The sequence below is a fragment of the Jaculus jaculus genome, chromosome 5, assembly GCF_020740685.1.
Source record: "Jaculus jaculus isolate mJacJac1 chromosome 5, mJacJac1.mat.Y.cur, whole genome shotgun sequence".
Taxonomy (NCBI): Eukaryota; Metazoa; Chordata; class Mammalia; order Rodentia; family Dipodidae; genus Jaculus; species Jaculus jaculus.
Genome location: NC_059106.1, coordinates 166,935,935 through 166,962,110, shown reverse-complemented (window position 1 = coordinate 166,962,110; position 26,176 = coordinate 166,935,935). Strand labels below are relative to the sequence as shown.

At 44.4% G+C, this 26,176-nt stretch overlaps 1 protein-coding gene across 6 annotated transcripts in view; it reads left to right on the top strand.

Annotated features, from left to right (window-relative positions):
- The window catches only part of LOC101616704 (heat shock transcription factor 2 binding protein), an 84,044-nt gene that overhangs the window by 20,390 nt on the left and 37,478 nt on the right, over positions 1-26,176 (top strand). For all 6 annotated transcript variants that reach the window (XM_045150110.1, XM_045150106.1, XM_045150107.1 and 3 more), the window contains 4 exons: positions 2,508-2,611; positions 5,985-6,134; positions 7,281-7,413; positions 14,955-15,072. In XM_045150110.1, coding sequence (XP_045006045.1) covers positions 2,508-2,611; positions 5,985-6,134; positions 7,281-7,413; positions 14,955-15,072 — 505 coding nt within the window. The remainder of the gene's footprint in view (positions 1-2,507; positions 2,612-5,984; positions 6,135-7,280; positions 7,414-14,954; positions 15,073-26,176) is intronic.

Below are 26,176 nucleotides of genomic sequence, written 5' to 3'. Positions count from 1 at the left end.
TGCCCCCTTGTGCATCTGGCTAACGTGGGTCCTGGAGAATCGAGCCTCAAACTGGGGTCCTTTGGCTTCACAGGCAAGCGTTTAACCGCTAAGCCATCTCTCCAGCCTCAATTTTTATTTTTTAATGATTGTATTTAATTTTGAGACACACAGGGGTGGGGAGGGGAGAATGGGTGCACCTGGGCCTCCAGCCACTACAAACGAACTCCAGATGCATGTGCTGCCTTGTGCATCTGGCTTTGTGTGGTTTACTGGGGAATCAAACCTGGATTCTTAGTATTTGCAGGCAAGCACCTTAACTGCTGAGCCATCTGTTCAGCTCAACAAAGCTGTTTTTAAAGCACAAGGCTCCCATTGACAGTTGGTTTCTTGGATGGTTAGGGTTAGTGGGACAAAATAGAGGTCCTGTACTATAGTACAACATATTCTGAAGGAGCAATAAAGAAACCTGGTTTAGAAAAGAATAAATTGTCCAAAAGACTTCTCAGTTTCTAAGAGGAGCTCTAGCAGCCAGTGTCATGATCTGAAGCTGGTTTACTAACCTTGGGCTTCTAATCTGCCTTCTCGAGCAGGATTTCTAGGGACCTTAGAGACTCCCCTTATTTCTTTCTCTAGAGCACTTGATGCCAAGCAGTTCCAGGCACCCCCTGTGAGTTTCTTGTTTGGGCCTCTTTGGACCTCTGGGATACAAAGCCCTGTCCCTTTTTTCGCCTGCACTCATTGGCATAGTCTAAGCCTTTCCCCCTGGTGGACTGGCGAAGGTTCAGTGTTAGTGTTCCATGTGTTTGGTCCCGGAGGCAGTCCCTTCTGTGGGCTGGCCTTCCACTTCCCTGTGTTTTCTTTTACATTGCTGTGGTTCAGTTCCCTTGTTTGGTGGTGCTGGTTGGGTATCATGTTCATTTATGTTGTCAGTGATGAGAGTAGAGGCTGTTGTCTTGATGTACTTTTTAAAGTATGCCAGGCGTGGTGGCACATACCTTTAATCCCAGCACATGGGAGGCAAAGGTAGGAGGAAGGAATGCTGTAAGGTCAAGGCCTGCCTGTGACTAAATAGTGAATTTGAGGTCAGCCTGGGACGGAGTAAGACCCTACCTTGAAAAAAATAAATAAATTGTGCTTTCTAGGCAAGCAGCAGTAGTTTTACCTGGGGGCAGGCTCACGCCAGACACACTGAACCAAAATCCTATGCATGGAGCGCAAGTGCTCCAAGAGATTCTGATGTGCATTCAAGTGGACAGTCACTGTCCTAAAGCATCTCGCTTTTGGTGACTGAAGATACACTAGTGCCTCTTAGTATTTGTGCTCCTCAAGTCTTGGTACATCTTTGCATAAAATAGCCTCCAGATTAAACACTTAAAAATCTGACTTATATGACTTTGGAGCATCAGTACTTAAGCAGCATGGTAATATTTAAAGTTAGTGCTTTTGGCTGAATTATTGATGTGGGTGTCTTTTGGGGCTTTTGTTGGCCATTTGACTCATCAACTGAATGAATCTGGTAGAGAGGAAGTGTTGTGCAGTCACCACCCCTCACTAGCATTTTCTGTCTTGACCGCCTCCATTGACTACTACTGCAGTTGTTCCCACTGAGTCAGTCTGCCAGTTGGTGGGACTCGCCGTGTGAGTCAGTCATGCTGGCACCAACCACTCACAGAGCTGCCTTCTGCTTTTTGTGGCATAGATACAAGTCTGTGCCACGAGGCAGTCAGGCTTCTCAGCTCTGCCTTCAGCCCTTTAAATAACACATTTTCTTGAAGCCCTAAGTACATGCCTGGCAGTAAAGTGAGGTCTTAAAATCATAAAGTGAAAAGCAAAAGTTCCTTCAGGGCTGAGGGAGTAGATCAGTGGTGGAATGTGTTAGCTTGCATATGCTCTGGGTTTTGGTTCCCAGCAAAAAAATAATAAAAAAAAAATAACCACATACTCCCCCCTCAAAAATGAAAATAAGTCAGTTCTGGTATGAACTGGAAACTGAGGAGAACTTTGAAGTAGGACTGTAAGCATATTGAATTAGAACAAAATATAATGACTTGTATGAAAATGTCATAATGAAACCCATTACTTTATTTGCTAACTTCATAATAAATATCTTGAGCCACAAGAAAAAAAAAAAAACATTGGTTGTTCAAGTCCCTTCCGTGGGCTGGCCTTCTACTTCCCTGTGTTTTCTTTTACATTGCTGTGGTTCAGCAATTGGAAATACAAGTGTGAATATTCTGACTGAAGAAATCAGCATAGCGGATGCTGGGAAGATGGCTCAGTGGTTAAAGGCCCTTGTTTGCAAAGCCTGCCTGCATGGGTTCAATACCCAAGCCATGTATATAATCTGGATCCAAAAACTGATGAAATGTTTGGTGTTCATTTTTGGAGGCAAGAGGCCTTGGTGTACATACAGATACATATACATACACATACATAAAAAATCAGTACAGGGAAAGTTAGTCAAATAGACATTGAAAAGGAATTTGTGATTTGACATGTCTTGAGTATGTTTCTGTCTCTTCTAGGCCTGGAAAGGAAGGAGCAAGAAGTAGAACAGCTGAAATTGGACTGTGAGCACTTCAAAGCCCGCCTGGAAACTCTGCAGGCTGACAGCGGGAGGGAGAAGAAGGTAGGGACTTGGGATGGGCTCCAGCAGGTCGTGACTGGGTCCAGAAAGTGATGTTGGTTTGCTGCCTTTTGTTTACGAAAGGGGCAGCTGATCCTTCCTTCTTAATCCTCAAGAGATGGTAGGTTTAAGTACCTGTATTTTGAATTGGTTGGAAGGAGGTGAACCCTTGGACTCTACAAATATTTAAAATGCAAATCATTTGCTTGGAACCTATGAAAATCATGAAAGCTCATAATATAGTAAGAATTTAGGGAAACATGAACATGAGGACTTATAATTAGTAGCGTTATAATTACCTTGGGAATTATTTGTTGATATTTTAGAAATAACTGACTATATTTGAATTTTTGGAGGGACTATAATACTTCTTTAAAATATTTTTCTATTTTAGGTGGCATAAATTATACCATCTTTTAATTTATTTTTAATTTTTTGTTTATTTTTATTTATTTATTTGAGAGTGACAGACAGAGAGAGAAAGAGGAAGAGAGAGCATGGGCGCACCAGGACCTCCAGCCGCTGCAAATGAACTCCAGACACATGCACTACCTTGTGCATCTGGCTAATGTGGGTCCTGGGGAATCAAGCCTAGAACTGGGGTCCTTAGGCTTCACAGACAAGTGCTTAACCATGAAGCCATCTCTTCAGCCCTGTATCATCTTTTATAAAACTCATTTTATACTGCCATTTGTGAAATTTTGGCCCTGTAAGAATACATCTATAAAATAAATATTTGTGTATATATATTGCTTTTTATGAGGCAGTGTTTTACGCTTAGGCTGATCTGGAACTCACTGTAGCCCAGGCTAGCCTTGATTTCAGTGCAATCTTCCTACCTCAGTCTCCCTAGTGCTAAAATTAAAAGTATGTGCCACCATGCCTGTTTTTTTTAATTCTAATAATAAAGCAGTGTGTACTGGAGGCTCACTGCGTGTGGCAGGTGGTGTGCGGCCAGCGTGTGCTGCAGGCTCACTGTGTGTGGCAGGTGGCGTGCAGCTCCTCGTACCACATATGCTTTCTCCCAGCACGGGGTGCCCTGAGTATCACTACTACAAAAGGCCACATTGCCTGTGCACTCACTTTCATTCATGCTTCCTCTTTGGGTAAAGCATTACGACTTCCTTTACTACTTATATCTGGTGTAAAGCATCAGTACTCACCCTCACTGCTTACTCTGGTATAAAGTATTACTAACTCACTGCTTGCTTTGGTATAAAGCATTACTGCTCACTCTCACTGCTTACTTTGGTATAAAGTATCACTAACTCTCACTGCTTGCTTTGTTATAAAGCATCACCACTCACTCTCACCGCTTACTCTGGTATAAAGCATTTCCAACTCTCACTGCTTACTCTGGTTTAAAGTATTACTACTCACTCTCACTGCTTACTTTGGTATAAAGTATTACTACTCACTCTCTTGCTTGTTTGTTTTTTTGAGGTAGGTCTCACTCTGGCCCAGGCTGACTTATAACTCACTCTGAGGTCCCAGGGTGGCCTCACACTCACAGTGATCCTCCTACCTCTGCCTCCCATGTGCTTGGATTAAAGATGTATACCACTATGCCTAGCTTACTACTGACTCTTTTTTTTTTTTTTTGGTTTTTCAAGGTAGGGTCTCATTCTGGTCCAGGCTGACCTGGAATTCACTATGTGGTCTCAGGGTGGCCTCAAACTCTCAGTAATTCTACCTCTGCCTCCTGAATGCTGGGATTAAAGGCGTGCACCACCACACCCAGCTTTCTCTCTCACTTTTTTTAAATAGTTATTTTCAAGGAGGGTAAGAGAGGGAGTGAATGGGTATGCCAGTGCCTCTGGCCACTGCAAATGAAACATGTGCCACTTTTGTGCATCTGGTTTTACATGAGTACTGGGGAATCAAACTCGGGTCATTAGGCTTTGTAGGCAAGGGGGCTGGAGAGAGTGCTTAGTGGTTAAGGCACTTGCCTGCAAAACCTAAAGACAAGGTTGGATCCCCCAGTACCTGTGGAGGCCCTGGTGTGCCCATTCTCTTATCTCACTTTCTTTCTCTCTCAGATAAATAAATAAAAATTATTTCAAAAATTTCTTTTAAGGAGATCTTAGGCACCTAGAGAAATGTGGACCTGGTGGCTAGGGAATGTTGGCATCAGCCAGACCCACCTGAAGATAAGCCCTTGAGACACACCAAAGAGAGCTTGGAAGAGGCTTGCTCAGCTTTAAGTATTCCCAGACACTGCCGGAGGGAGGCGAGGGAAACTCCCCTAGCCTTCATGGTCTTAGTATGTCTCCTCTGTGCCAGAGCATGTCAGGCCCACCAACTCTCATAGTCCTCCTGCTGCTCTTTCTTCTGGGTATGCATCCTGGTTAGTTTCACAGGCATGATTTCTTTTCTTTTCTTTTTTTTTTCAAGGTAGGGTTTCACTGACCTGGAATTCACTATGTAGTGTCAGGGTCTCAGGGTGGCCTTGAACTCTCAGCAACCCTCCTACTTCTGCTTCCTGAGTGCTGGGATTAAAGGCGTGTGCCACCATGTCTCGCTTGATCTTATGTTAGCCAGCACCTTTGCTTACAAAGATTTCCTGATGAGTTTTACTCGGAAGGAGTCTATCTGTGGTACTTTCCCCTTAGTCCTGTTGGGTGTGCCAGTGAATGGAGCGAGACTGTTGGTGACAGGTCCTTCACTAGACATACTGCTCTGGAGGCTGGATAGCTGAAAGGTTAAAGACACTGGCTTGCAAAGCCTGACCACCTGGGTTTGATTCCCCAGTAACTATGTAAACCAGATGCACAGAGTGGCTCATGTATCTGGAGTTGGTTTGCAGTGGCAGGAGGCCCTGGCATGCCCATACCACCCTGCTTCTTTCTGCCTCTCTCTCAAATAAATAAATGTTAAAAATCCTAGCCGGTGTGGTGGCGCATGCCTTTAATCCCAGCACTCAGGAGGCAGAGGTAGGAGGATCACCATGAGTTCAAGGCTACCCTAAGACTACATAGTGAATTCCAGGTCAGCCTGGGCTAGAGTGAGACCCTACCTTGAAAAACCAAAAAAAGAAAAAAAAAATTAAATTTAAAACTCCTGCCATTTGTGGACTGTGTGTTAGTGTCGGAGTCCCCCTTGTGCTGTTCTGGGTGTGGTTACTTGGCACTTGAATTATCTGTAGATTTCACTTTACTTAAAGCAGATGAATTCAGATCTTTGGGGTTACCCATGAACTAATACAGTAATGTGTTCTTTTCTAAGACCCCGAAGTTTACTTTTTAGATGTGAATTACAGCTTCATGACTGTTAGTTTTCATTTGTAGCTGTTTTGTATAATTTGCTGCACATCTCTGTGATGAGACGATGTAATGGGTGTTCTGAGGTTGGATGTTCTGTTTTGTTGCGAGTTCAGGAGAAGTTGGCTCTTCGGCAGCAACTGAATGAGGCGAAGCAACAGCTCCTGCAGCAGGCAGAGTATTGTACAGAGATGGGAGCGGCCACTTGCACCCTGCTGTGGGGTGTCTCCAGTAGCGAGGAAGTCGTCAAAGCCATTCTAGGAGGAGTAAGTATGACCAGCAGCTGCCTGAGTGTTGTGGAATGTGCTTTGTAGCTCAGAGGAGACAGCGTGTCTGTGTGACGTCGACAGACTGAGATGTGCTTTAGTTTACTCATCTGACATTTTGTCAAATGCCTAATGGATTCATCTTATTACCTAGTGCTCTGGGAATATGTAAAGAGAATAAAATACCATCCCTTCTATCCCATCAACTAGGGGATTTGTGTATATAGGAACCATTTTGATGTTATATCTGTAAAACGTTTGACATTTAAAGTTTTCTTATGTACTATGTGGATAATATAAATTCTTAATTTTGAATGTTATGTTATTGTACATAGGTGTGTGAGTATATACATATATACATTCATGTGTGTGTATTTGAGAAGTGGGCTTTGGTGAGTGGCTAGAAATGGCCAAAATTGGGGAGGGCAGCTCCAGACAGAGTCAGTCTAATCAAAAGCCTAGAGTAAAATGTCTGTTTTAGGATAGTGAGGAGGTCAGCTGACAGAGTGGAGGGCTCAGCTCATGTACTAAAGTAGTGGTAGATAAGACTTTCCAGAGGAGGTTAGAATGTTATTTGTGATTTGAGATAACCAGATATATGGTTTTAATCTATAGCTGAAGATTCCTGAAGTGTATTTGATGAGTGAAGAGACATGAGCAGAGTTTAGGAAAATTAACTTCACAGTGAGTGAGTCAAGATTAGGAGGAGAAGACATGCAGCTGTGGAAGTAGGCCAGAAGCACGTGAGAGCTGTGGTACTTTTCTTTTTTAAAAATATTTTTATTCATTTATTTGCAAGGAGAGAATGGGTTCACTAGGGCCTCTTGTCGCTGTAAATGTACATCAGACACATGTGCCATTTTGTGCATTTGGCTTTACATGGGTACTGGGGAATTTAACCCAGGCTGGTAGGCATTGTGAGCAAGTACCTTAAGTGCTGAGCCATCTCTTCAGCCTCCAGGGGTAATTTTCTTGCTCCTGCATGCCCCAAGCTGTTTTTTCTGATCGCTCAGTGAAACTTTTAGCGGAGGAACAGATGGTTAAATCTTGCTTTTTCAGTCACAACCAGCCTTTCTTCTGTACGCTAAACATTTGTAGTATTTTCCCACTGCTTCTATGACGTGACACCTACTTTTCTACCTTCAGGACAAAGCACTGAAGTTTTTCAACATCACTGGACAGACAATGGAGAGTTTTGTGAAGTCACTGGATGAGGATGTCAAAGAGGTTGACTCCAGTGAAAGCCAGTTTGTGTTTGCACTGGCTGGAATTGTAACAAGTGAGTAATCCTTTTTTTAATGTCATGATTTCTATATGAGGGTAATTACAGTTACTGTGTGTCAACATCTGGAGGAGCAACCAGGTATGTGTGTGAGCCTTGCCTCAGAGAATCTGTGTTGGTAGAGCTGGGATGGTGTCAGGGGTGTATTTTGAGAAAGCACCCAGATGATCATGGTAAATCTCTCTTAATAAGAATGACAGATCTGCTAGATGTGGTGATGCACACCTTTAATCCCAGCACTTGGGCGGCAGAGGTAGCAGGATCACTGTGAGTTTGAGGCCACCCTGAGAAGACTACACAGTGAATTCCAGGTCAGCCTGGGCTAGAGCGAGACTACTTCAAAAAACAAAACAAAAAAAGAGGTAACTGATATAAAGTAAATGCAGGTCATTTGTATGTTGTTTATTTATATGTGTCAACAGAAGTTTAAAAAACCCTAACCTATCAGTTCAGCTGCCTCTTGTTTGGAATCTTCCATTTTACTAATATGTAGCTAAAGCAAACATTGTAAGCTATGCACACACTGAGCTCATTTTAAAGAATTAGAAAAACTTAACTAGCCTGTAATAAACTTCTCCTGAAAGCTTGTATACTAAACCTTTTCCGAAGTAGGTTATAATAGTATTTCATAGCAAAACCACCGTAAGGAGTTAGGTATAGTGTTGCAGGCCTATAATTCCAACAGGTTGAGAAGGGAGGATCACGAGTTTGAGGCCAGTCCGAGCTACATAGCAAGACCCTATCTATAAACAGCCAACCAGTATAGTAACACCCAAGCCCTTTATTATGAGGGATAAGGTCCAGGGACCAGTAGTTCTTAGTGTACTGGGAGGCGGTGAGTACTAGTGAGTATTTAGGCTTCTTTTTCTTTTTTTCTTTTTGGTTTTTTGAGGTGGGGTCTTATAGCCTTACTATAGCCTAGGATGACCTGGAATTCACTATGTAGTCTCCGGCTGGTCTCAAACTCATGGTGATCTACCTACCTCTGCCTCCCCAGTGCTGTGATTAAATGCTTGTGCCACCACGCTTGGTTCCTTTTAAAAAATTATTTATTTATTTGAAAGAGCAAGAGAAGGAGGCAGGTAGAGAATGGGCATGCCAGGGCCTCTAATCACTGCAAATGAACTCCAGACACCTGTGCCACCTAGTGCATCTGGCTTTACATGGGTGCTGGTGAACTCATGGCAATCCTTCTACCTCTGCCTCCAGAGTTTAAGGTCACCCTGAGACTACATAGTGAATTCCAGGTCAGCCTGGGCTAGAGTTAGACTCTACCTCATAAAACTAAAAAGAAAATGAAAATGGAGGGCTAGAGAGATGGTTCAGCCGTTAAGGCACTTGCCTACAAAGCCTAACAACCCACATTCAATTCACCAGCACCTATGTCTGGCCTCCCAAGTGCTGGGATTAAAGGTGTGCGCCACCACAACTGGCCTTCTAATCATTTTAATTTTAATTTTTTTATTTTTTTTTTTGTTTTTTTGAGGTAGGGTCTCACTGTAGCCCAGGCTGACCTGGAATTATTATGGAGTTTCAGGGTGGCCTTGAACTCACGGCAATCCTCCTACCTCTGCCTCCTGAGTGCTGGGATTAAAGACGTGCGCCACCACGCCTGGCAATTGTTTTTCTTTTTAAAGTAGGGTTTCACTTTAGTCCAGGCTGACCTGGAATTCATTATGTAGTCTCAGGGTGGCCTCAAACTCATGGCAATCCTCCTACCTCTGCCTCTCAAGTGCTAGGATTAAAGGCATGTGCCACCACACCAGACTCCCCTCTAATCATTTTTTAATAATTATTAAATTATTATATTTATTGAGGGAAGTACAGAGCCAAGGAAAGGCACCCATGTATGTGGCTAGAGATCCCACATGGAGGGCCTGGAAAAAACAAGCATGGAAAGAAAAGAAAGTTCAAGGAACTCCTGCCATGTGGGGAGCTGGAGGAGATAAAGAACCCATGTGGAGAGTAAGGGCTGGGCCCCCTCCTGGCTGGCCCTGGGCTGAACCAGGTCAGGCCCAGCTGAGGGAAAATTCACTCACAGCTGGAAGTTCCCAAGTGGTCAGAGACCCTCTAATTGTTTATTTAAAAATATATTTTATTTATTTATTTGAGAGAGAGAAAAAGACACACACACAGAGAATGGGTGCACCAGGGCCTCCAACCACTGCAAGTGAGCTCCTGATGCGTGCGCCACCTTGTGCATCTGGCTTATGTGGGTCCTGGGGAATTGGACTGGGGTTCTTTGGCTTTGCAGGAAAATGCCTTAACCAGTAAGCCATCTCTCCAGCCCCCCTCTAATTGTTTTTATTGCTGAAAAATTATTATAACCCAAAGCAAAAGTATCAGACATCATACCTCTTAGTCTGTATATTAGCATATGTAACTGAAACTAGATTGAATTTTTTTTTTTTTTTTCGAGGTAGGGTCTCACTGCCCAGGCTGACTTGGAATTCACTATGTAGTCTCAGGGTGGCCTTGAACTCATGGTGATCCTCCTACCTCTGCCTCCTGAGTGCTGGGATTAAAGGCATGCACCACCACAGCCGGTTTCTTTTTTTTTTTTTTATGAGGTAGGGTCTCACTTTAGCTCAGGCTGACCTGGAACTCACTGTATCTCCAAACTGGCCTTGAACTCACAATAATCCTCCTAACTTTGCTTCCTGAGTACTAGGTTTAAAGGCCTATACAACCATTCCCAACATTTTGTTTTTGAGGTATATGTAAGTTACATAGTTTCAGGTTGACCTCATAGTGAACATCCTATCTCTGCCTCCCATGTGTGCCAGCATGCCTGGCCTAGCTTTTTTCCCACCCCTTTTGAGTCAGATTTATTTCACTTAACATGAAGATCTCTTGTTTTGCCCATTTTCATTTTGAGGTTATAGTTCATCATGTTGGGGAAGGCATGATGGCAGGAGCAAGAGGCAGAGATGGTCAGACTGCATTTGCAGTTAAGAAACAGAACTATCCTCTCTCCTTGTTTTTTAATTAATTAATTTAGTTTTGGTTTTTTGAGGTAGGGTCTTACTGTAGCCAGGCTGACCTGGAAATCACTCTAGTCTCAGGGTGGCCTCACATTCACAGTGATCCTCCTACCTCTGCCTCTTGAATGCTGGGATTAAAGGTGTGTGCAGCCACGACCAGCTATCTTTTTTTTTTTTAAACAGGGTCTCATGTAGCCTAGGATGTTGGTCCTCTTTCCTCCACCTCCCAAGTGCTGGGATTAGAGTCTTGTTTCACCACATCTGGTTCATCATATTATTACTGTGCTAACCTCTAGACATATGTATACATTTTAATGCAAAACGAACTCAGAAAAAAATCATTTTTAATTTAAAAAACTTTCATTGTGTGTGTGGGTGGGTGGGTGGGTGCGCGCGCATGCATGCTGACCACATGGAGGTCGGAAGACAACGTTTAGGTTCTCCTTATCTCCTTACTTGTTCACCTCATTTGTGGCAGGATTTCCTCCTCTAGGCTTTCCCTCTGCTATAACGTACTGTACTTGCCATGAGCTCCTGGGATATTCTCCTGTCTTTGCCTCCATCTCAAAGTCAGCATCAGTATACTAGGATTACAGATACCCACGGTGGGTTCCAGCTTTTTACATGAGATCTGGGGATTGAACTTCGGTACCACGAGTTTTGTCCACTGAGTTATCATCTCTTTAGCTACCAAACCCATTGTTTCTTTTTATTTATTTTAGTTTATTTTTTTAGTGACAACGTCCATAATTATAGACAATACCAGGGTAATTCCCTCCCTCTGCCCATTTACCCCTTTCCAACTCCACTCTCCATCATACCCTTTCCTCTTCTCAGTCTCTTATTTATTTATTTATTGTTTTTGGTTTTTTGAGGTAGGGTCTCACACTAGTCCAGGCTGACCTGAAATTCACTATATAGTCTCAGGGTGACCTTGAACTCACGACAGTCCTCCTACCTCTGCCTCCCGAGTGCTGGGAGTAAAGGTGTGTGCTACCATGCCTGACCCTCTTTTATTTTTGAATGTCCTAACCTCCTATCATGATGGTATTGTTGTGTTGGGAGTTGTTGCCTGCTATGATACCATATATTTTTCTCTGTTACTGTTTTGTCAGTGTAGTAATGCCCCTATTATCTACTGCTGTGTTGCAAACTACCTCCATATGTCCTTTTTGTGGGGGGGGGGTTGAGGTAGGATCTCAATCTAGCACTCAGGCTGACCTGGAATTCAGTCTGTAGTCTCAGGGTGCTTTGAACTCTCGGTAATCCTCCTACTTTTGCCTCCTGAGTGCTGGGATTAAAGGCGTGCGCCACCACACACCTGGCTATAGTCTTTGTCCTTTTAACTTTTGAGACAAGGCCACACTCTGTTGTTCAGGCTGGTCTGGAACGCTGTGTATCCAAGGCTGGCCTCAAACTAGTGGTGCTCCTTCTGCAGCTCTGGGATTATAGGTGTTAGCCACTGTGCCTAGCTGAAAATGTAGTCATTACACACCACTTACTTCATGCGGGAGCCTGCAGGTTAACAGGACTTGGCAGGATAATCTGCCTCCCTGCGATGGTCTGGGCCCTGAGCTGGAGTGACGAGAGTTCCTGGGGTGTGGAGCAGATAGGGCTTGGCTGTGTCTGTCTCCATGCTGTGCTGTCTTCAGCAATGGGGTCTTCCTTTATCGTCCCGTTAGGCAGTCAAGAGCCGTGACAAGGCCTGGAGAGATGGCTTAGTGGCTTAAGGCATTTTCCTGCAAAACCCAAGAACCCAGGTTCAATTCCCCAGGACCCACATAAGCCAGATGCACAAGGGACACATGCGTCTGGAGTTCATTTGCAGCGGCTACAGGCCCTGGTGTGCCCATTCTCTCTCTGTCTCTCCTCTCTCTGCACATAAATAAATAAGATTTTTTAAAAAGTCATGGCAATAGCTTATGTTAATTTTGGGGCTTTGGAGGCTACCCTGACCTGATAGCTTACTGGGAGGTCTTACCTGCCTGGCACTGATAATATTGTTAGATAGTTTGTGGCTACGAGGGCAGCACTGTGTGTGTGTGTGTTGGGGGGAGGGACTCTCCATTCACTCAATGACTGTTTTTATACTTGTGTGTGTGTGTGTGTGTGTGTGTGTGTGTATATGTATGTGTGTATATATATATATATGCATATATATATACACACACACATATATATATATACACACATATATACATATATTTTTTAAATTTGTTTTTGTTTTTGTTTTTTGAGGAGGGGGTCTCACTCTAGCCCAGGCTGACCTGGAATTCACTATGTAGTCTCAGGGTGGCCTTGAACTCACGGTGATCCTTCTACTTCTGCCTCCTGAGTGCTGGGATTACAGGCATGCACCACCATACCCAGCTTATTTGTATATTTTTAAAAGTTTACTAAATAGTAAGTTTTCTTACAGCTTTTTCTGTAGCTTCTAAGTTTTGGTTAACTCTCCTCACAACCTCTCTTAACCCTTTCCAACCGCAGTATCTACCCCCACTGGTTTGTAATTTAAAATTTTGTGGGCTGGAGAGATGGCTCAGTGGTTAAGGTGCTTGTTTGTAATATCTAAGGACCTGGGTTTGATTCTTCAGTACCCACATAAAGCCAGATGCACAGTGGTACACACATTTGGAGTTTGTTTGCCATGGCTGGAGGTCCTGGTGCACCCATTTGCACTGTCTCTTCTCTCTCTCTCTTTTTGCTTATAAATAAACAATAAAATATTTTTTAAAAATTTATTTTATGCCACCATGCCCAACTTTTTTTTTTTCAAAGTAGGGTCTCGCTATAGCCTAGGCTGACCTGGAATTACTTTTTATTCTCACAGTGGCCTCAGGCTCATGGCAATCCTCCTACCTTTGCCTCCCAAGTGCTGGGATGAAAAGTGTACAACACCATCAACACCATGTCAGGCTTTATTTTTTTTTTTAATTTATTTATTTATTTTTTATTTATTTGAGAGCGATAGACACAGAGAGAAAGACAGATAGCGGGAGAGAGACAGAATGGGCGCACCAGGGCTTTCAAGCCTCTGCAAACGAACTCCAGACGCGTGCGCCCCCTTGTGCATCTGGCTAACGTGGGACCTGGGGAACCGAGCCTCGAACCAGGGTCCTTAGGCTTCACAGGCAAGCGCTTAACCGCTAAGCCATCTCTCCAGCCCTCAGGCTTTATTTTAATTAAAAAAATTATGTGTGTGTGTATGGGAGTTCCAGAGACTCTTGCACTGTAAACAAACACCAAACTCATGTGCTACTTTTTTTTTTTTTTTTTTAAGAGAGTGAGAGAGAGAGAGCCAGAATGCCAGGGCCTCAGCCATTGTACTTGAACTCCAGATGTTTGTGCCACCCAGTGGGCATGTGCGACCTTGTGCTTGCCTCACCTTTGTGTGTCTGGCTAATGTGGGAGTAGAAGAGAGTAGAACCTGGGTCCTTAGGCTTCACAGGCAGGTGCCTCAACCGCCAAGCCATCTTTCCAGCTCATATGCTATTTTTTGTGTCTGGTTTACATGGCTGGCTTGGGAATTGAACCTAGATTAGTAGGCTTTAATCACTGAGTCATCATCTCAGCTTCCCTTTTTCATATCACTGTGTTACATTATCTTCTCTCCTTAAGACTTTCCTGACTTCTTGTTCTCTGGAGACACTGCAAGTTGTATACACAAGTTTGGAGATTTGAAGCTAGAATTCTCTTATGACGGAACATTCAGCATTTTTGGTTTGAACCTGAGTTACCTCACTCAGTGTAGCTTTTTTCAGTTTCATCTATTTTCCTGCTGATTTCACAATTTAGTTTACCTTTACAGCTGAATAAAATCCCATTATATATATGTCACATTTTTATCTACTTATTATTTGATGGATATCTAGGCTGATCTCATTTCCTAGGAATTGACAATATTGCTTTTTTTTTTTTCCCAAGCTAGGGTTTCACCCTAGTCCAGGCTGGCCTGGAATTCACTGTGTGGTCTCAGGCTAGCCTAGAACTCACAGCAGTTGTCCTGCCTCTGCCTCCCAAGTGCTAGGATGAAAGGTGTGTACCACCATGCCTGGCAATAACACTGTTTTTTTCCAAGGTAGGGTCTCACTGTAGCTCAGGCTGACCTGGAATTCACTATGTAGTCTCAAGGTGGCCTTGAACTCATGGCATTCCTCCTACCTCTGGGTGTTGGGATTAAACGTGTGTGCCACCATGCCCATTGACACTGCTTTTTTAAAAAATTATTTATTTACAAGCAGAGAGAGAATGAGAATGGGTATAGGTGTGCCAGGGCCTATAGCTGCTGCAAATGAATTCCAGATGCATGTGCCACTTTGTGCATCTGGATTTATATGGGTACTGAGGAACCGAACCTGGGTTGTTAGGTTTTGCAGGCAGTGCCTTAACCTCTGAGCCATTTCTCCAGCCCCCAAAACTGCTTTTAATGCTTTTCAGTTATCTGTATTTTTCTTAATCTGATGTAGAAAGTCAGCAACGCACATTGTATCCTAAAAAGAATTTTCTAGATTCTGCTGCTTCAGTAATCTTGATGCTTATTTTGTGTCTCTACAGATGTTGCTGCCATTGCCTGTGGCCGTGAGTTTCTAGTCAGTTCCAGTCGGGTACTCTTGGACACCATGTTGCAGCTGCTGGGGGACTTGAAGCCTGGACAGTGCACCAAACTCAAAGTGTACGTTGACTCATAGCACTTAGAATATGCTGATTAGGCTCTCCTTAAGGAAAAACATTTGTTTGCAATCTCTTTTACAGCCTACTTTACTTAATTTTATTTGAGATCAGGTCTTGATGTGAAGGCCAGATTGGCCTTGAACTCATATTTTCCCTAATGAGTGCTGGGTTCAGTAGTATTTTCGAAAAACAAAGTAAGACAAGGACTATTCTCATCTTAATCAGTGGATCTCAAATATACTATCAATGATATTTATTAATGGCCTTTACAAAAACTTCAGTAGCTATTTGTTGTGGCAGTATCCCACTTCCAGGTACCAAAATTGGTATTTATTTTTCTGCTGTTGCATAACAAATGATAAACTTAGTAGCTAAAGCAATGGCTATTTTATACCTCACAGTTGTATTGGTCAGGAGTCTGAATGGGCCAAGGTGAAGTTGGTGCTCAGCTGGGCTTGTTGTGGAGGTTCAGGGCACAGATCTGCTCCGTCATGCTTTCAGATTGCTGCCCGAGTCCTATCCAGGGCTGACTTCATTCTTTCTCACACAGCTCCCATGTTCAGGTCATAGTGCTTCCTCTTTTTTTTTTTTTTTTTAAATTTTAAAAAATCATTTATTTAAGAGATGGGGGGTGGGGGAAGAAAGCAGGCATTCCAGGGCTACTAGCCACTTCCAGCAAACTCCAGATGCATGTGCAACCTTGAGCATCTGGCTTACATGGGTTCTGGGGAATTGAACTTGGGTTCTTTGGCTTTGCAGGCAAGTACCTTAACCACTAAGCCATCTCTCCAGTCCCACAGTGCTTGTATTAGTTATTTATCTCATTAATGTGACAATATACTCAGTCTGTCATAGTAGGGAATGCAAGGACACAGGAATGTGAGGCAGCTGGTCAGATTGCATCTAGTCAGAAGGTGGAGAGATGAATGTTGTTTCTCAGCTCACTTTCTCCTTTTCATTCATCCCAGGACCCCAGCCTGGGGTATGGTGCTGTCCACATTCAGGGTGGGTATTCCTTCAGATAACCCTTTCAGAAACACCCTCACAGACATAACCAAAAGCATCTTTCCACAGCGATTCTAAATGCAGTTCAGGGGGTGGTAGTTACCCACTACAATGTGCTCTGTTTCTCCTAGCCAGCTGACACTACTTTCTATGGACTCGTGAGTATAGTTTAGGCATACCTGGATAGACTTTTTTTTTTTCCGAGGTAGGGTCTCACTCTAGCCCAGGCTGACCTGGAATTCACTATGGAGTCTTGGTGGCCTCAAACTCATAGCGATCCTCCTACCTCTGCCTCCCGAGTGCTGGGATTAAAGGCGTGCGCCACCACGCTCGGCTTTTTTTTTTTTTTTTTTTTTTTTTTTTTTGAGGTAGGGTCTCACTCTAGCTCAGGCTGACCTGGAACTCACTCTGTAGTCTCAGGGTGGCCTCAGACTAATGGCAGTCCTCCTACCTCTGCCTCCTGAGTGCTGGAACTAAAGGTGTGTGCCACCACGCCCAGCTTACTAGGGAATTGAACATGGGTCCTTAGTCTTCACAGGCAAATGCTTTAACCACTAAGCCATCTCTCCAGCCCTGGATAGGCCTCTTTTAATCAGCTCAGCCTGCTGACTAGTAACCTTAATTACATCCCAACAATACCCTTTGCCAGGGAATTTAATATTATCAGAGTATAATCTATTTATATTCCTGGGTTTTAGGGCAGGGAATCTTTTTTCTTTCTTTTGGTGGGAGGTGCTGAGGTTGGAACCCATTGCTTCTCAGGCTAGTACTCTTCTATAAGCTGTAACCCCAGGGCAGGCAGTTTTGTGGGCCATTTTAAGGTTCTCTCTATGACACCATTTATTCCTAGTGTGAGTGAGCTTTTACTCACTGAGAGTTTATTTTGTTTTGGTTTATTACACCCCCCCCTCTTTTGTTTTTTCAAGGTAGGGTCTCACTGTAGCCCAGGCTAACCTAGAATTCACTATATAATCACAAGGTAGCTTCAGACTCACAGTGATCCTCCTACTTTTGCCTGCCGAGCACTGGGATTAAAGGTGTGCGCCACCACGCCTGCTACATCTTACCAACCCTTTGAAAACTCGTGCCAGTCTAGCCTGCAGGGTCTCTTGACTGTCTTTGCCCACCGAGTTGAGATTTCCCTTTTGTATGCCAGGTGCTTTTTGAGTGCATTCTGGGTGTTTGGGATATTATGTTAGGAAACTGTGGTCTTGTTTAAACCCTTTAGAAGATGGGGTCAGTCCATTTGTTCTCAGGTTACATGTTCTGGCTCAAGTCTTCTCTGGGTTGTTTCAGTATCAGTCCTCTTCCTGAGATTCCTTTCCTGGGTCCTTCCTACCTAGTGTCTCTGCCCTGTGTGTCTCCTGTGTGTCACCAGAGGCCTGTGTGAGGCGTGGGTGCTCATGCTGTTTAACTGAGGCCTGCACATCCCGCTTGGAATGAGGCTCGTGCTGCAGGCCTTCCACAGCGGTGTTGGTACTCTGCTGTTCCTCAGGGCTCCTTTTCTGGCCCTCATCTGGAACTTGAGGCTTGCTGTGCTCTGAAGTGTCATTACTGTGGCAGCTGCTAACACTTCACCTGCCCACAGCCATGCTGCAGGAAAGCTTAGAGGCCACAGAGCCTTCACTGTGGAAGAGGCCTCTCCAGCAGTCCGTTCCTACCTTTCCTGTCCTTGAGCCTGAGCCACGGCCTGCTGTGCCATCTGAGTGGGTTGTGCTCTTGCTGGGCTTGGTACTCCAGGTCTCCAGGCCAAAGGAAGCTGCTGTTTTGGTGGTGTTTCATGCTGTGTTCTCCTTCCCCAGCCTGCTTGCCACTGCTCACTTGTCGGGGCCTCATGTAGCTGCCCCATGTGTTCTGCTCAGAATTTATGGTGTATTTAGTGGAAGCAAAGGTGGGTATGCTATGGCATCTTGTGTGGACTACACTTCAGTCCACTTTAGTACTTTGAACTGACATATTGTTGCATATGAACGATGTAGATGGTGACATAACATGCATGTACACATGGTTTTCTTTTGGGTGTGGTTTTTCAAGATGTCTGTTTTTCAAGAGAATGCTGTAGTTCCTTTCTGTTCTCTCACATCACAGCAGCTGTAACACTTGGGTCACTCTTTCCTGGTCTGGGTATTTAGGATATGTTCAGTTTCTACTTTACATAGATAATGCTGCAGTGAACACTCTTGGCAGATATCTCCTTGCTGACCTGTGTGACAGTTCCTTCAGGAGCTTTCTCAGAAGTGGAATCTTTGAGAAATAGAGCATATGGCCATTTTCAGTTTTTTAAGACACTGCCAGTGTTCTGTACTGGTGTTCTATATTTCCCATGTTTTAGTCAGCATTTCATTGTTTATTCTTTTAGAGAATATTTGTATCATCAATCAGTCAGTCATCCACCCACCTTCCTTCCTCAACTTAGAACAGTAGTGAGGTTGGGATATTTTTTTTACATATTTGTCCCATTTAAGTCTTCTCTGTGAACTCTAGCGTGCATCCATTTCCTGCTATGCTGTGTTTTCACAGTTTGCTGATGATCTCTGTATGTTCTGGATGCTAATTTATTACTTCTTTTGCTTCTGTGGTCTGGCCAAGGTCAGAGTTTGTGAGCCAGCTAATCATCCCTCCTCCAGTGAGCTTTACATAAGGACTGGGTCTCTTGCTGTCTTCTCTGCCTCCCGTCTTAGCACCTGAGCCTGTGGATTCCAGTGAGCTCCTGGCAAGAGCACTGGCAGTGGGCTTGAGGGAGTTGCTGAAAGAACCACTGGCTTCCTTCCCCAGCATCCTTCCAGGTGTGTATACCGACTGTGAACTTAACCTCACATGAATTCAGCCTGTACCAGCCTCAGGTGGCATCCTTGAGGATCCATTTGCCTTGTGTATGGGCTGCTTGCCTTCTCCCTAGGTCTTGTGCTGTCCTTGCTGATGTTGTTTTGGGACGTTTTAAAATAAATTTTATTTATTTGCAAGAAGAGAGATAGAGGGAATGAATGACTATGGGTACACAAGGGCCTCTAGCCACTGCATACAAACTCCAGATGCATGTGTTACCTTGTGCATCTGGCTTATGTGGGTACTGGGGAATTGAATTTGCAGGAAAGTACCTTAACCTCTGAGCCGTCTCTTCAGCCCCCAGTTTTGGGTCTTCTATTTTTTATTTTTTTAATTTTAGAAAGAGACACACACACACAGATAAGTAGACAGACAGACAGACAGACAGACAGACAGATAGATAGAAAGAAAGAATTGGTGTGCCAGGGCCTCAGCCACTGCTCTCAAACTCCAGCCACTTGTGCCACTTAGTGAACATGTATGACCTTGCCCTTACCTCACCTTTGTGCATCTGGCTAACGTGGGATCTGGAGAGTCAAACATGGGTCCTTAGGCTTCACGGGCAAGCGCCTTAACCTCTAAGCCATCTCTCCAGCCCACATTGGGGTCTTTTTGAACAGAATCTTTGTTGTGCAGCAAGGTGCCTTTTCCTAATCTGCTCTGCATTCCTTGTGGCTTATCTCTCCTCTGGGGCTTGGGTTCCTATTGCCTGTCTGCCACCAGAGGTTAGTCAAGTTCAGAGTTGATGCCTTGGGCTCAAACATGGGAGTCAGCTTTCTCCTAGCTGCCTTTTTTACAGGCTGTTTCTCTTCTACTTAACATACACACACACACACACACACACACACACACACACACACACGCATGCACACACAGAAGAAAAAAAAATTACTAAAACATTTGAGCAACTTGTTATCTCCACATCCACTCTTTCCCATTATTTTCTTTCTCTGACCATTGAGGCACTTCACCTTTTCTCCAGTGGATGGAAAAATCTTTGTGGATGATTCAGTCAGCATTTGACTTAAATTCTTTTTTTTTTTTTTTTTTTTGGTTTTTCGAGGTAGGGTCTCACTCTGGTCCAGGCTGACCTGGAATTAACTCTGTAGTCTTAGGGTGGCCTTGAACTCATGGCGATCCTCCTACCTCTGCCTCCCGAGTGCTGGGATTAAAGGTGTGTGCCACCACGCCCGGCTTTGACTTAAATTCTTATGCCTCACCAGCTCCCAAATTTTGCTCTGCTCTTCTCTGTGGCAGTTGGTTGCTTTTGTCATAGACAGACTGTCCTGCTGCGAGGTGTTAAGCACTTCTGGGTGTTCAGCCACACAGCTGACAAATTTCTGTTGCACCTCAGTCATTCTGCCTCCTACTCACACCATGTGCCCCCAGAGTTTCCCACCATTTTGCTCATCTGGATCCCAGTGGGCATCATGTCATGTATCCAGCTTTGGACCAACTCTGCTATCCTCCTTCCCCATCCCTATGGTGATGCTGGAGAAAGTTCCCTAATGCTCAGGCTCATGTTATGTCACCCTGTCCTGGTCCTGAGCATTCTCTTGGGTCCTCTTCTCTGCCCCTATTTGATTATTACTTTTTTTTTCTTTTTTGTTTTTTTGAGGTAGGGTCTTGCTGTAGCTCAGGCTGACCTGGAATTCACTATGTAGTCTCAGGGTGGTCTTGAACTCACAGTGATCCTCCTACCTCTGCATCCTGAGTGCTGGGATCAAAGGCATGCGCCACCATGCCTGGCCTGGTTCCGACTCTTATTTTAACTGTTAAAAAGGCAGACTTGGGCACTGTGTGAGCCTGACTCACCTTGCTGTGCCAGCTGTGCATGTGAGTGTCCTGGCAGGTGGCTGTGCCTCTTGATTGAGCCTCTGGGAGCAAGGAGCTCTTACGTGAGCATGAGCTGTCTTTATTGGCTGCTTCCCTTCCTTATTGGTGCTCACCCTTGTTTTTCTCCTGTGTCGTAGGAACATGTGGCTGTGTGTGTCTGACCTCTGCTTTGGATAAGTTGTGCTCTGGGACTTTGCTCAGTTGCTGGCCACCTCATGCTTCAGTGTGAGTGAGCTGTCTCTCTCCACTGGCTGCTCTGTAGCCGTCTGTCTCCTAGTTATCTTGTGACTTAGCCCATTTGCCAGCCCTGCTAACATTTGGGTGGCCTTGGCTTTTTACAGCTTGGGAAATTTTCTCAAGTGAAGAGCTCGTTCATGAATTTCAATGCTTTGTCTGCCGTCTCCTTGCCGACATCATTAAACTCATCCACACTTCTTTCCTTGCCAAACTGCACTTTTCATATTTTTCTGCTCTACTTGCTGCTGCTTCTCACTGCAGATCTGGGTAAGAATAGTATGCAGTAATCATGCCACAACTTGAATGCTCTACTGCCTGCAAATAGCCTCCAAACACTCCATTTTAATTCGTCCTCCCTCAGCCAGATTCTTATTCTACTCTGAAACATCGCAGGCCAGGACTTCACCGTCTGCAGCAGTTCTGTTGACACTCTGGTGTTCCACACTTCCACCAGAGTGGCCCTTAGGCCCTGCTTAAAGCGTTCTTGGGCTTCTCTAGCCCACAGCTCCAAACTCTTCTACAGTTCCTCCCTTAAGCCAGTTCCAAAGCCCTATGAACCGCATAGCCAGGGAGTCACAGTAGTAGTCCCACTTTTCAGTAACAGTGTCTGTGTTATTTTCCTGTTGCTGTGACAGAGTGCCCAACAGCAACTTAAGGAAGGAAAGGTTTATTCTGGCTCTTGATTTGGGGATACAGTCTAGGGACGGCCTGCTGGTGGAGCTGAGAGAGGTGAATGCTGATACTCAGCTCACTTCCTCTTTTCCCCTTTTTATTCAGTTTGGGGTCCTAGCTTGTGGGATGGTACCACCCACATTTAGGGTTTGTCTTCCCTCCTAAGTTAAATCCTTCTATAAACACTCTTAGAGACATGCCTAGGGGCATGTCTCTCAAATGATTCTAAGTCTAGTCAAGTGACAGTGAAGATTAACTACAAATGGATATGTTGTGCCCATCAAATTTTCCTCTAAATATTTATATTTATGCCCATAGACTAGTGCCGTTCTTAGAGATGCTTCTTTTTGGGGAGATTCAGAATTCATTAAAGTGCAGAGAAGAAGTGATGCCTGATTGCTCAGTGCTAAATGAGACATCTGTATCACACTCTCCAGGGCTCAGGGAACTCTGGGGAGGGGGGCTGAAGAATATAAGAGTCAGAGGATGGGGAGGAGTGTTTGGTACAGTCTTCTGGACGTGAAGTGTCTGTTGTGTTCATAACCTCACAGTGGCTGTCATTACCTGCACAAGATTGGCACAGTATTGGATATCAATGTGTCATCAAGGATGATAGAGGGGATGAGGGAGGGGAAAACAAAAGAGGGTAATGGAAGAGAATTATGATCAACATACATTAGGAAGATGTATAAAATTGTCAATATAAAAGTTAAACAACCAATGGGATGACTCAGAAGGCACCATAGTGCTGAGAAGAAGTAACCAAGGAGTGCTCGGCACTGAAACATCTGTATCACACCCTCCACGGCTCAGGGTCCATTGTGGAAAAGTGCCAGAAAGAAGACGTGAGCCAAAGGAGAAGGGTAGGACTGCTTACAGTGAATTGTCCAGATAGAAATTGGCCTGGATATCTATGACCTCACAGTGCCTAGTACTACCCACATAAGACCTTCATAATAGGAGGAAAAGATGATGACATCAAAATAAAAGAGAGACTGGGTGTGGTGGCTGATACCTTTAATCTCAGCAGTCGGGAGGCGGAGGTAGGAGGAGCACAGTGAGTTCGAGGCCACCCTGAGACTGCATACTGAATTGCAGGTCAGCCTGGACCAGTGAAACCCTACCTCAAAAAACCAAAATTAAAGTAAAAGAGAGACTATTTGAGAGAGGGAGGGGATATGATGGAGAGTAGACTTGTGAAGGGGAAGGTGGAGGGAGGAATTATCATGGTTTATTTGTCTGTAATTATGGAAGTTGTCAATAAAGTTTTTTTCTTTTAATTAAACATAACTGTGCGTGTTGGTGCGCATCTTTGGTCCCAGCACTCAGGAGGCTGAGGTAGGAAGATTGCAGTGAGTTTGAGGCCAGCCTGAGGCTATAGAGTGAGTTCTAGGTCTGCCTGGGCTAGAGCAAGACCCTACCTTAAAAAAAAAAAAAAAAAAGTTAAGCAATTGAGTTCTACTGTAGGGATATTTTCATTTGATTTTTAAATGCACTGTATTGGATTTTCATACATCATTAAATATTTTTGAAAAATGAACTTTTAATTAGTTAAAAATATTCAACCAGATGTTTCCCACTTAAATTCTGTTCCATGGCTGAGATTCTGTTATTCTAAAAATATTTTATTTATTTATTTGCAAGCACGGAGACAGTGACATAGAGAGAATGGGCATGCCAGGGCTTTCAGCCACCACAAATGAGCTCCAGATGTATGCTCCACTTTGTGCATCTGCCTCTGCATGGGTACTGGGGAATCAAACCCAGCTTGCTAGGCTTTACAGGCAAACACTTTAACCACGGGACCATGTCTCTAGCCCCAGGATTTTAGATTTTGAAAAAAAATTAATTTATTATGCGTGAGTGAGTAAGTGTATATGTGTGTGTACCAGGGTCTCTTGCATTACAACTGCAAACAAATACCCCTCTGGTTCTACATGGCTGGCTGGGCATTAAGTCTGGGCCAACACACTTTGTAAGCAAGCACCTTTAACCATTTAGCCATCTCCCCAACCCTGCTAGTTTTTTTTTTTTTTAATTTATTTATTTATTTATTTGAGAGCGACAGACACAGAGAGAAAGACAGATAGAGGGAGAGAGAGAGAATGGGCGCGCCAGGGCTTCCAGCCTCTGCAAACGAACTCCAGACGCGTGAGCCCCCTTGTGCATCTGGCTAACGTGGGACCTGGGGAACCGAGCCTCGAACCGGGGTCCTTAGGCTTCACAGGCAAGCGCTTAACCGCTAAGCCATCTCTCCAGCCCCGGCTAGTTTTTTTTTTTTTTTTTTGTATATTTGTTTTGGTTTTTTGAGGTTGGGTTTCACTGTAGCTCATGCTGACCTGGAATTCACTGTGTAGTCTCAGGGTGGCCTCAAACTCATGGCGTTCCTCCTACCTCTGCCTCCCAAGTGCTGGGATTAAAGGTGTGCACCACCATACCCAGCCCTCTCATTTTTTTTTTAAATAATTAAAGTGTTAAAGTTAAAAAAAAAAAAAACGATTAGTTATGATACATGTATTTGTCATAGATGAAGTGTGGCAGAACTGTGGACAACATGTGCTGTGTTACGCTGAGGTGAACAGTGAGAGCCCAGGTAGGGCCTTGTCTGCCTCACCTGGTCTTATTTCTAGTTAATTATTCAGCCTGGGGACGACAGCGTCAGGCGTTTCATCATGACCACAGTCCTTCAGCCACTAGGACACCACGCCTGTACCATACACCGTGACAGTTGTGGGCTGCGTCTGGTCTGGTCTGCGTTTAAGATCCACTCTGACCGGGGTTGTCGGGACTTGAGCAGCATCCTGGCATTGAGCTGGGTTGCTTGTCTTTCTCCATTGCTGTCACATGACACGGACATTTTCTTTTTTGTTTTTCAAGGTGGGTTCTCACTGTTGTTCCTAGGCTGACCTGGAACTCATTCTGCAGTCCCAGGCTAGACTTAAACTCACAATGATCCTAAGTACTGGGATTAAAGGCGTGTGCCACCATGTCCAGCTTCAGACACTGGCGTTTTCATTTGAATGTTTTAAAAAGTGAGCAACTTGAGCCGGGCGTGGTGGCGCACGCCTTTAATCCCAGCACTCGGGAGGCAGAGGTAGGAGGATCGCCGTGAGTTTAAGGCCACCCTGAGACTCTGTAGTGAATTCCAGGTCAGCCTGGGCTAGAGTGAGACCCTACCTCAAAAAAAAAAAAAGTGAGCAACTAAAACTTTTGCTTCATATTAAACATGTGGAATTCTCCAGCCTTAAAAAAGAAAAAAATCCTGGTTAGGGCTAGAGAGATGGCGTAGTGGTTAAGCTGCTTGCCTGAGAAGTCTGAGGACCCAGGTTTGATTCCTCACTACCCATGTAAGCCAGATGCACAAGGTGGTGCCTGTGTCTGGAGTTTGTTTGCGGTGGCTACCAACCCTGGTATGCCTATTCTCTCCATATATATATCTGCCCCCTCAAATAAATAAATAAATAAAATATAAAGATTTAAAAATATCCCAGTCAGACAGGGCATGGGAGAGAAGTAGCATACCCCCAGGAACAGCCAGGTGTGGGCACTGCCCCTCCCTCTTTATGCTCGGTTCTCAAATGCCATTATGGTTGCAAGACATTTTGTAGGAACACTTCTTGAAGCATCTTCAGAAACTACAGTTCTTGGGGCTGGCAAGATGGCTCAGTGGTTAAAGGCCCTTGCATGTAAAAGCCTGATGGCCCAGGTTCAGATTCCTAATACCCATGTAAAGTTATATGCACAAAGTGGCACATGTAACTGGAGTGCATTTGCAGTTGCAAGAGGCCCTGGTGTACCCATTCTTTTTTTTTTTTTTTTTTCTCTCTGCAAATAAATAAAATATTAAAAGAACACAGTCCTTACTCTAACTGTCCCCGAGAAACTGTGTGGAAGATGGGAGCTTTTGCGAGGGCCAGGTCTGCACAGCCATCCGCATGTGGCTCAAGGCCGGCTGCTCCCTGAAGGGAGGGAGATGTGCTCATAACAGAGGGCCGGTCCCTGAACTGTATTTGCAGGGCCTGAAGATTTCCCAGGTCAGCACTTCCACTGGTTTCTACTCTGCCAGTGACACTGGGGACATAGTTAGGCTGGGGAAGAAGCCCACAGTACTTTAAACGGCAGGACTAGGTAGATCCCAAACTGAGGTATTTCTATAGTCTACTTTGTGACTAGAAATGGCCTTACAGAGCCATTGCCCTTTCCTCTTGTCCTTGTCTGGCTAAGTACAGAGCCTCAAATTTGGCACTTCAGTCCCATGATGGAGAGCATTCGACTAAGAACCAAGAGGCTCTTCAGGAATGTAGACACCTCCTTCCCTGGAGCCCTACTCAGTGTTACCTGTCAGGAGTCTTATCCCTCCAGGTGAGGAAGCACCTTAAATTCAGTCCTTAGCCAACCCTTTCAGTTATATCCCTAATGACCCGACCTCCTTCCATTGCGTACCACTTTCAAAAGTCCCCACCTCTCAGTTATGGCACAGGCCAGCAGCCAAGCCTGTATCACACTTAAGGTCTAACCTGTAGTAGATG